The sequence below is a fragment of the Alosa pseudoharengus genome, unplaced genomic scaffold, assembly GCF_046254945.1.
Source record: "Alosa pseudoharengus isolate Yale_2024_CS ecotype anadromous, Long Island Sound unplaced genomic scaffold, YU_APseudo_1.1 YU_APseudo_1.1_scf_14, whole genome shotgun sequence".
NCBI classification, from domain to species: Eukaryota; Metazoa; Chordata; class Actinopteri; order Clupeiformes; family Clupeidae; genus Alosa; species Alosa pseudoharengus.
Genome location: NW_027468609.1, coordinates 32,480,010 through 32,491,837, shown reverse-complemented (window position 1 = coordinate 32,491,837; position 11,828 = coordinate 32,480,010). Strand labels below are relative to the sequence as shown.

Here is an 11,828-nt window from a genome sequence, read left to right as displayed (position 1 = left end):
AAATGCATGACAAGTGTGTGTGTGTGTGTGTGTGTGTTAAAGAAGCACTGACCACAGGCAAGGCCTTGCTGTTGCTGATCTTATCAGCAGAAGATTTGTGGCTTGTGTCCAGCAGCTTCTTTCATTGTCTTTCTGTCTTCACTCCGACATCGGCACTTTCCCTTTTCTCTTTCCCCTTCAGCTCTGTTGAGCTCCGTCCCTGTAATCAGCAAACAGCAAATGAAACAGTGACAATTACAGGGAGGCATAAATTGTGTGTGTGTGCGTGGGGGGTGCGGGGTGGGGGGGGGGGCTAAAAAGAGACTTAAATTGCACATTCACATGCACACACACACACACACACACACTTATGACGTGAAGTTGGGCAGCAATTACACAAACTCCTCTGATGTCTCTCAAGTTAAGCACCGCTGCACTTCACACACTCATTGAGCATCAGATCACACAAAAGGATGTAAAAACAAAATGGAGTAACTGGTGAGAGAGTGGGATAGAGAGAGACCTGCAAGCGCACGTGAGGAACTTTCTTTTCCCCCACACTTCCTTATGTGTGGTCACTCATGTAAGAGAGGCCAAAAGAAAATGAACAGCCACAACATGACTTCAATTGAAGGCCTTCCTGCATACACATGAACCACACGTCTATGCCATTATGATTCAGTTTTATTCCATTTGCACTGGAACTGAAAGGATTCTATTAATTCTGCCTGCCTTTACATTACAGTAAGTCCCTTTTTTGTGTCTGTGAAGAACTAAACAGAAAAACTACACACAAGCCATAATGTTACTTACATGCAAAATGCAAAACTTACAGTACATGCAAAATGCAAACACTACAAACAGGAGTTCATTATTGGGTATGAAAATGTGTGGATAAAAGCAAATAAAACAAATGCACTCTCTCTCTCTCTCTCTCTCTTTCACACACACACACACAATTGTTATTGGGGTTATTGGTTATTGGTTGCTAGAGGAGTCTGGGCTTGACTGTATACACACATGACCTACTTTTTACACACATATTCTTCCCTTGTCATTTTTGACAGATGAAAGTGTGGAAAAAGAGAGAGCGTGTGTTTCCGCTCTTGAGCTAAACACACACCCGTATTCCAGAGTGTAGAATCCCATGAGTCATGATGTGGGGATGACATACTGTTTTCTGGCCTTGTTCTACAGCTGTATGAGTATGTCTCTGTTCCCGCAGCTTTGAAGATATGAAACACACATTATGGCTCGCTCAGCAGCATGGCTGCATGCTGAATGATCCGTGCATGAGTGTGTGTGTGTGTTAGGAGATATGGGTGCAACTGACTCATTCAATAGGAGCATATAAACAGTGGAGCAAGCAGGGGGCAAGGGGGAAGAGAATGGTTGGACCAGTGGGAGACCAGGGTTGAATGGGTTTTCCTTACAATGCAGATATTCCACATAAACGTACAAACTCCACCACACACAGACACACACACATAAGGACAGAATGCTGTCCAGACGATGTATTGTGGATGAGTTGTTTGGTTTATCTTAACATCAAGCAGATTTCTGAAAAAGGGTTTAAAAGGGTCTGAAAATATTCGGGGATCTGAAAATAGTCTATTTATAAGGGATTTTAAAAGTTGCGTGTAATAGAAGATAAAACTTACAGGCAAAAACACGCACCAGATTTCCACTCGCACCAGAAATAGACATAGAAACGGACAACTACATCAGTATCTCCACTACGGCTCTAAATTGCATGGAGTATTGCTGACCTCTAGTGGTCAAATTGAAGACTGCACGAGTGCAGGAGTTATGGTAGGCCTATTAGGCTATTACAAATTATCTGGGCACACACTGTACAGCCGTAGTAGCCTATTTAAAATCGAAAAAATGTTCGTTAAAACTTTGCGGAATTGAAATGTAATCCATGATGTCTACATATTCAGTTTGTATATTAGTTGTTTCATGATTGCGACCACGTAATTGTAAAGCACACGGCAGCTCCACTAACAGAAAAAGAAAGACCTTCGTTCTATATGAGAGGCAATGTCGAAAAACTTGGTTAGAGATGCCACGAAGTAGGTGGCAGTGCCTTAACCATTTATGTGTTGCAGGCCACTAGGACCTCTTCCATCCTTGTCAAGGGGAGTGCTAACCTTCTCTCCTTTCATACAACACGGCAAAATAATGGGTATCGGCACACCTATATAGGACTGATATTCCTCAAACGGCTCTATCATGGTGGGTTGGGTAGTGTTCAAATGTTCTTCCTTTTTCTGATTTTGAAAGCTTCATAATTCACAATGACTATTAAACTGGACGTACATAATAGTATACATATAGACTAAATATTAACTATATTATTTGCTATATATAAAACTATATAGTTATTTAGACAAACTAGGAAATACAAAGACGCGCAAAGCATTATGGGTGCTACGTCAGCTTTATGTCGCCCAATTACATTGCGGGCTTTGCATACAAACTATTGACGTAATCAGGAAGTGCATAGTGTACGATGGACGCTTCGAAAAGAAAACAAAACACTGGTAAAATACATAATTAGATTCTTTATGCTGTCGGTAGCGTTGACGCCATAGAATTAACGTAGTTGTTTTAATAGCCAAGCTCGTAACACAGCATCTCTCTTCGTATGAAATGGTCTGCTGCCCACAACTTGTGCAGTCACGTTTGGTTAAGAGCAGCCACTCAGGCGCAATGTCTTGGAAGAGAGTGCAGCGCCTTATCTATCTTTATAACTGTCAAGGCATACTGTGTATGCAGGCTATGACTTTACTTGAAATTGACATTATCTAATTATTTTGTTGTAGATTGTTGTACATTGTTGTAGCCTACATATTTTGCTTTCAGGGGTGTAGTGTTAAATGTAACCCTTTCACAACCAGGGTAAGGGTAAGAGTAAGGGTAAGTGCTCTGTTTCACGAGGTCTAAAATTAGGCTAAAGCTTCTTGAAATATCATTGTTATGTTTGTTTAATCTAAAGGATGAAGGATGAAAAAAGCTTCATGGCAACTGGCTACAATTCTTAGATTTGTATACATTAAGTGAATACTTTCTTCGACATCACAATTGTGACATAGCCTACAGTTTGTTCTAATGTGGGTCATTATGTTGTTAATATGTTGTGTTATAAGAGGTGTAGTTTTAAAACGAAAGATTAATTTGTGGATGAAACTGACTGAAATATGCCAATGGTCTCACTTAGAACCAAATATCTGAAATGTCCAATTCCACCTAAATAAAAGGAGGTCCATTTTCCTATATATCCTTCCTACAATATCCTTCCAGTGATTTTTTTTTTATGTCAACGTTTTAACATAGAATTATATATATATATATATATATATATATATATATGCATGTTTTGCAAGAAACAAACTGAAACAACAACCCATTTGTTTAGAGTGTGTTTAGTCACTCAAAGCTTTTGGTTTTCTGTGAAAATTGTTATTATTTTAGAGACATTTTTCCCTATTTCCCACTGAGATCCTTTAATGACTGGGGGGGAAAAAACAAAGCAGCTGAAAGATATTCTGGTTAAAGTTAATCTAGGGAAAATTATTTTGTTTGAACTGAATAGTAAGCATATGCATCACGATAATCCAATATCAACTTAATACAAGGCAGATTCTTTCAAAACCACACACACAATAACAATTTGTTTTCTGAATGTTTAATTGGCACAGTTAACACAATACAACGTATTCAGTGCTGAGAAACAAGCATACCAAATGGAACAAACGGAAAAAAAGTGCAAAACACATTGTTTGGACATTAAACCAAACCAAACTGAACCAAAAAAGAAGAAAAAAGGTTGAATTTAGCAAAGCTGAGGGGGGTGGGGGGGAGAAACGACACCTTCAAATAGTTAAAACCTTAAAAATAGACTTTCTTTCCTTTTTTCTTAGTTTATTCTCTTATCTATATATTTATATATACTCTCTGCTTCCGTGTGGCCCAGCGATCTGTACAGTGAGGGGCCACAGGTGTATGGCATGAGCATGAGAGAGACTGGAGGAGCGTCCTCAGTGGTTTCCTCTCAGTGTGTTGGGCGTGATGCAGGTCTTACTTCCTGTTCATATCCCGCAGTTGTGTGGCTGTGTCTGTGGATCTAGACATCACACTGCCTAGAAGTCTGCTAGTGTTGATGATGGCAGTCTCTCTCCTTAGCCCTTCCACTAACAACATAACAGAACAGCGAAAAACAACAGCATTTGCCATGACGGTATCTACACACGTCGCCATTGATTTGGACGGAAACACGGAAGTAATGAGTTTGATGCACTGTTCACATGTTTATCTTGGCTGGACTCTATACGTGTTAATTCAGATATTTGTCATTTCTGGAATTTATATTTACAGTGGTATGATCGATAGCACTTCAGTCATCGGTTTTTGAAATGTTCCTCAAGTAAATACATTTTACAAACATGTTTTCATCAAACATCTCCCAGACACAATTCTGCCTTTAAGCAAAATAAAAACATGGTATCCTCACCAAACCACATCAGGTCTCTGAAGGCTCTATAGCTCAGATGTGGCACTCCTTATGTTCACTTGTGTGGTTTGGTTGTGGGCATACGTGATTCAGGTGCAATTTAACATTTCCAGCAATAAAAAAAAGAATGAAAACAGCTACAAAACAAAAGCATTTAGATCTAAAGACATCTCTCTTTTGCCCCAAAGTAACATAAGACAGTCCATCATCCATCAAAGAACCGATGTGAATCTAAAATGTTCACATCCCTTCAAGAGATGTAAGAGGACAGAGAGCAACTCACCACTAATGGAACAAACGCACTGTTAAAAAATTATACCACAGATCATAACATTGCATGGCATTCATAAAATGGAGTCTGGTTCTATCTCTCATTCATGCCCCTTTAAGGCTTGATGTGGTGATCATGGTCACAGGTTCACTGTGTAGAAAATGTGTGCATGGACTCAACTGCTAGATAGACACTGCTGAACAGTAGCCAGGTTGTGAAGGTCAATCTGTAAATTGGCCCCCCGATAAACCCAAAACAGAAGCAGGTCATACGCTAACACACGCGTATCACAAATGACCTGTTCATATTCACTCACAGTACATCTGTAGTTAATGCATACAATGTATACATTATAGACAAAGGAAACAAGAAACAGAGATGCAAACCCGGATGATTGTGGCCAAGGTTCTTGTGATTAAGTGGTGATGCCTATAAGCAAATAAAACTAAAGGGAGAACAAAACAAACTAAGGTTAAAAGTGAACCTAACCTGAAAGAAAACTGAGCCTGCTGGATAGAGGGATGTATTTATGAGTGTGAAGCTAAACTGATAACAGAAGGAGAACTGGAGAACATTGGAAGAAATAAGCCCGACCCTGGCATGAAGGAGATGGCACAACCAGAGGGCCCATGTGTCTGACTCTGTAACAAAGCCGTTGGCTTGACAACACTCAGACTTCGCTGACATTGTGGGTCAAGTTGATTACAAACTGTGGATCCCACTGGCACACTACACATTGTTGTTCGGTTTTAGAAATGACACCCGTCATTCCAAAGCTGTTATGGACTCTTTCTGTGTGTGCCGACTTATGGCCTCCAGCTAAACATGAAGTTTGTTTCCAGTTCCAGAAAGTTCTAGGGTGGGATTTAATAATTTACCCTCATGACGTCTCTCGCCGTGGCATACTCTTGCAAGACCAAACTGAACAGAGTGAGTGAAAAATGAGAGGAAGAGACAGGAGAGCAGAGAAGTGAGTCGTCTGCATGCATATGCAATGGCGCCCCCCTGTGGCGGTGACTGATCCTACCTGGACAGCCTCCACGGCCCTGTTTTTCCAAGGGTCACAAAAACCAAGGTATCAAAGAGCAGGAGCAGCAGAACAGTAAAATGTGTGTGACGAACTGTGCAAACACCAGCGCAACTGGACAACACACAGCGTGACGACAGAACACGTGTAACAGACACCAGAGCTGAACTGAAGACAAAAAACAATGAAACATTTTATAAAACATGTATGAGAGCTGACTTTGTTTTTGATTTTTGATTCTGATTTTGACCCAGGTTGTTTTTTCTTTTTACGGTGCCAGCTACACACTGACACACAAGAGAGATTCAGAAAAAGAAAATAGATTGGAGTATCAAAGCTTAAAAAAAATCAGCTATTCCTCTTTTATCAGCTCTCTTCATCTCTTCCCCTCCGTCATTCTCTCACTCCATCTCTCCTGTACACTTTTCTGAGTGCAGTGTTTATCTCAGGCAGCTTTTCCTCCATCTTCCACCGAGCCATCACACTCTTTTAGGAATCTGGAACAGAAAACGTACAGACGATGACAGAGCGTTAATAACATTGCAGAAGACACCGGAGGAGCAAAATGTGCAAAGCCATGAATGAAATACTGTTAAGTTCTGCACTGCAGAAAATCAGTCACCAACTCGATTAGTGCACGAACAACACGGACCTCAAGTCTCTGGATGTTAACACAGATACATTGTTTTAATAGAGGACAGAAATAAACACAACCACACAATAACTATGAAATCACGCTAAACAAATGAATCAAACAATGTCAGATGTAGTACAACCAACCACTGTAAACCAGTGTCTCATTCACTGTGAAAACAAAGTAGTAAGAGCTGCATGCATTAATGTGGAGTCTTTGGAAACCTTTTATGAAAGCACAGTTATGTTAATCTCACCCTCCTAACACTTTCTTAAAACAGCAGACAGTAGACAGAGTCAACCCCACAGCATTTTGCAAGAGGCTCATGCAACACAATCGAGCTCCACACTTCTCTCTCCTTGGCCACCCAACAGTAGCAAACCCATGCAGGGCATCTCAAAGTCTCACACTATAGGCTCATACTTGCTCTTTCTCACCGGCTAAGCCCCGGTCACCAGTCCCTCCATGGCTCTGAAACACATCAGGGGGATATTCCCAAATATTCCCATTATGCCTGAGACCAGCTCTTCTGTTTAGCTCTTCACATCTTAGTTTATAAACATGAAAATTCAGACCCTTTACACGTTTAGCTAAATATTTAAAAACAAGCTCATCGTCATGGGGATGACACAGTTCAGTTCTTGCTGTAACATTCCATATTGAGCATCATGACTATTCTAGACTTTACAGTCTTTTAGCAAGAAAGGAAGATTGACTTGATATGCACACACTGAACTCATGCCGACATGCAACCTCATGAGTTTTCAGGCAAGCCACTGGTCAATCTCACATGAGAGAGTGGACAAGAATCTGTTTGCTGATATATCTCACACTTCTATCGTCACCATGTATCCTTTTAGATGCATACCGAAACACATTCCAGTGAAAACAGACAGACCAGTCTGGCAAACTCACAGTTACCTGCCTGTCTAAAACAAGCTCTCCAGCTGCGGCTACTGGTGACCAGTGACATTTCAGAAATGTGGGGCTGTGTCCAGTGTTTGGTTCCTGAGACGCAGGAGCATGCCCCAAAGTTCAGAGCTCTTTAGGTTTTGGTCTGGGGCACCCTCTAGTGGCACCTTAGAAGAACTGCAGAGAGGGACTGTGCACAGCTCATATAATATGTTGCTAAGAACTTAGTAGCTTTTTGTTGACTTACAAACATGTCCCAAACGCACATACTCTCTCTCTCACACACACATTAAATACACTTAGGGCAGAAGAGATGTTTAGTTTACCCCATCAACAGTAAACTGAATAAACAGATTAAATATAAGTCTTGAAACCTTTGGTGTTATTGTCCAGAAAGACTTCCACATAAGAGGTGGGCACATATCCCTCCTCCTCCTCGTTCCTACGCACACGCGTCCAGCCATCGCCTTTATCTTCCTCGATCACATACAACAACTCGCCCTCTGCTACTGAGATGGTGCCCTCATTCGTGCCTGAGTGGAGGAAGTGGTGGAGGGAGAAAAATGGAAACACAGGGGAAGAGGAAAATAAAAGTAAAGCACAGTAACACAGTTAAACATACTACTACTATTAAAGGTGCTATGAAGATATTAAGTAAGTATATATACTCTTTTGATCCCGTGAGGGAAATTTGGTCTCTGCATTTTCCCAATCCGTGAATTAGTGAAACACACTCAGCACACAGTGAACACACAGGGAGGTGAAGCACACACTAATCCCGGTGCAGTGAGCTGCCTGCAACAACAGCGGCGCTCGGGGAGCAGTGAGGGGTTAGGTGCCTTGCGCACTTCAGCCGTGCCTACTGGTTGGAGTTCGAACCGGCAACCCTCCGGTTACAAGTCCGAAGCGCTAACCAGTAGGCCACGGCTGCCCCAAATTAGGAAATGATTACTCTCAAAAAGATCTATAGTATATTTCTGACATGTATGGAGTATGTATGTATATATGTATGTAGGTATGTATGTATGTAATACTCATGGCAAGCACAGTGCCCTTGTGTTGAGCTGCATTTCATTCACTAAAGAGAATTGGCATTGCTGTGCTGTTCCAAGCTGGTAATCCTTGATGCATAATATGTATACAGACTAATGTAACTGTGCATTATTAATCCTAGACTATGCTACTTGTGGCTAAGACACAATGTTATGGTATGCTGTGGTTACCGTCAAAGGGGTACAGGGCCTTGCAGGTGCCTATGGTGGGCAAGGTCTCTTCTTCCTCAAACTCATCATCAAACTCTGGGTCGGCTGCTTTCACCGGCGGCTCGGAGCTGGGCTCCTCTGTGTAACTGCCATCTGGGCTGCTCAACACACAAACACACACACTCACTATAGCAAAGCATACACACGCCGTAAAAAGTCGCACACACACACACAAACACACTCACTCACTATAGCAAAGCATACACACCCTGTGAAAGCCACACAGAAACACACACAGTCTACAAACACATAAACTATTAATGTAGCCCTCACAGTCACACACACATACACACTCATGAAAGCACCATATGCTGTAGTGCACACACACAAATACAATACAGTGTGTCTGTGCTTATGTACACGTTTGTGTACACTTGTGTGTCTGTTTGTACTTTACCTTTCTCTGTCCTGCGCACAGTTGTTGGTAACTGTAACGGGTGCGTTGTTCTGAGTCTCGAATACTACGCTTTGCCTCTTGGGTGGGTCACTTTTCACTGGCAATCTGCCCTCAACCTCGGCAAGCCATCCCTGTGACACACACACACACACACACACACACACACACACACACACACACACACACACACACACACACACACACACACACACACACAAGCATATATATTTACATACGGACATACAGCAAGACTACATAGTCAGAGTGGGGAAGTGCTTTACCCAGTTACAAAACCATAGTGCCTTGGCTTCACGAATCACTTCTCATTTGTTTAGAAACACATGAAGATCAGAGCCAAGCGCATGTTGGGAAATGAGAGTGTACTGTGTCCTAATAAGGCAAGATGCATGTGTGCTATTAGTCTCTTCCACCGCTGAACTCATTGGCTGTAATTCATACAGACAGCAATAAACCCAGTGAGATCTGGAGGTGAGTGAGTGAGTGAGAGAGAGAGAGAGACAGAGGGAAAGAGAGAGAGAACGAGACAGACAGAGGGAATGTGTGTGTGTGTACATATGTGTGTGTGTGTGTGTACATATGTGTGTGTGTGTGTGTGTGTGTGTGTGTGTGTGTGTGTGTGTGTGTGTGTGTGTGTGTGTGTGCGTGCGTGTGTGTGTGTGTGAAGGCTCACCTCAAACTTCTGAGCCTCTGCTTGTAGCTTGTCGATGTTTTGAGCGATCTCACCCAGTCGGGGGTCTAGACTTTTGGGGTCGCCCATCTGAGGGTTCTTAATGTACACGTCCTTCATCTTTGTCAAAGCATCTCTGCAAAGACACATGAGCAAATGTATACAATTCAGACATGCTTGCTGGAAAACCTGAACTAACTTGTTAGTTTAACTGTGTGTCAATGCCTAACTTGACACACAGTCAAACTTGATCCTATATATGTGTATGTGTGTGTGTGTGTGTGTGTGTATGTGTGTGTGTGTGTGTGTGTGTGTGTGTGTGTGTGTGTGTGTGTGTGTGTGTGTGTATGTGTATGTGTTATACCTCTGATCCATTTCCTTCTGAATGTCTTTGTTGATGTCGTCTATCTTAGCCTGGAGCTTCTTCCTCCTCTGCTCTGGTGGAAGGTGGCTGAAGTCCTCTGGTCCAGAGCCCTGAGGAAGAGGAGCAAAAGAAGGAGGAGGAGGAGATGAAGAGAAGAGAAGTCAATTTCAAATGAAATCCCACAGGTATTGGCACAATAACTTCCTCTTAGCTTTTAGCTCATATCCCTCTAGACTACAGAGTAATGCACCCTTTAATGTGTTAACTATTTAAAACGTTACAGGCCTTAATCTACTTTGTTCTTCTATACTATAATACAGAATAATCTGTCACTTCATGTCCACAATCATTTTTATATTCCAATCCTAATATCTCATGCTAATAGTTTGGCATTATCCAATCAGTATAAGTATTTAGTGATCCAATCAAGTGTCTTTTCAAAGATCTGGGGATACAGTTACCCGCAACTCACACACTACATTTTGTCTACTGGGGTTCACAGGTCAGCAAAATGACCTTTCACCTTTTCAGTCACAAGCCTCAAACCAGTTATTTAAACTGAACTATTAATGGAGTCCAGCCCTTCACTACCTTCGCCCTTCTGAATGATAATGTGGTTGCAGTCTTCTGAGGTGAGGTAAGGACATGCACTCAACCTTCTAAGGCTGTGTGATAAAGCCTAATCCTAATCTGGGCTGAGTGCATTATTGCTGTACTAAGGAGAAAGATCGGGGGCACAGCGGAGTGCCGATTTCCTCTGACCAGGCAGATGTAGCCACGGTGAAACAATTATATCGATCCTGGGAGAGTGTGAGTCATCTTATTTCCATGCATTTACAGAGAGGCTCTCTAAGGAATATGTGTGTGCTAAATGTGTGGATAAGTGTATTGGATGTGGCTTATGCAGGTATGTTTTGAAAGTTTGAAAATAAATTATGTCCAGGACAGTTACACTCATAAAGTGAATCAAAACACTAAATTGAATCATAACTATTCTTTCATCGTATTACTTTGAGCTTGGACTGGATAGGTTAGAAAGGAACTACAAATACACTGGCCAGATTTCAGACTAGCATGTCACTTCGCCAGCTTTCTCCTTCCTCTCCAGGGACATGGGGAGAGGGGTTAGATCAGGACTGCAACCCAACAAGCAAACCTTCCTATCTAGGGATCAGGGTTCAAAGGTCACAGTGGAGAGGGAGGTCACCTTGCTACCACAGTAACCTTACCCTTTCAGTCTCTCCCAAAGTGCAGCACTTACCGCCCACATGCAATAACACAAAACGGTTTTCATCAATCTGCTCCAACAGTCAACACTGAACATCAACATGCTTCCAAATGCAGGCCACATTGAGGGATTCCTCTTTAAACACAATGCTTGTGAACCAACGCGAACACACACAACTAAGAGAGTGTCTGAGCACATGCTAGCTCATACTGTGCTTACCTCACCATTCACCTCCACACTTGAATAGGACTGGTGGCAGCTAGCAGCATCTTTTCATCGCGCTATTAGCTAGGCATCTAGACTACTTGTCTATTACATGTAACTCACTACATTAGATTTATGTATGTCATTAATGTCATTCATATGTCTGTTATATGGTTACTGATGTTCTATGATATTATGTTTCTATTCAGAGTACTGTAATTTTTGGCTCATTAATGTTAATCAGTGAAGACACACATGAGTGTAAATAAAGTGTCTGTACGTGTTTGAATGTGCTTTGTATTTGTGTGTTCAGATTCTCACACTAACACATGTACTAATGCTAAAA

General features: G+C 41.8%; 1 protein-coding gene and 1 non-coding gene across 9 annotated transcripts in view; both read right to left on the bottom strand.

Moving 5' to 3' along the window:
• Positions 1-2,026: 2,026 nt before the first annotated feature.
• Positions 2,027-2,154, bottom strand: LOC143123590 (U6atac minor spliceosomal RNA). Its single transcript, XR_012986876.1, has one exon. It is a non-coding gene; the product is annotated as a U6atac minor spliceosomal RNA (small nuclear RNA).
• Positions 2,155-3,654: 1,500 nt separating this feature from the next.
• The window catches only part of fnbp1b (formin binding protein 1b), a 94,200-nt gene continuing 86,026 nt past the window's right edge, over positions 3,655-11,828 (bottom strand). For 2 of the 8 annotated variants that reach the window (XM_076284724.1, XM_076284723.1), the window contains exons 12-16: positions 10,051-10,160; positions 9,690-9,822; positions 8,999-9,129; positions 8,563-8,702; positions 6,335-7,872 (exon numbers count right to left, since the gene is read on the bottom strand). In XM_076284724.1, coding sequence (XP_076140839.1) covers positions 7,694-7,872; positions 8,563-8,702; positions 8,999-9,129; positions 9,690-9,822; positions 10,051-10,160 — 693 coding nt within the window. In that variant the 3' untranslated portion in view covers positions 6,335-7,693. Of the gene's footprint in view, positions 6,291-6,333; positions 7,873-8,562; positions 8,703-8,998; positions 9,130-9,689; positions 9,823-10,050; positions 10,161-11,828 lie in introns of those variants that run through there. The other 6 variants (XM_076284726.1, XM_076284730.1, XM_076284727.1 and 3 more) reach the window with 6 other exon arrangements.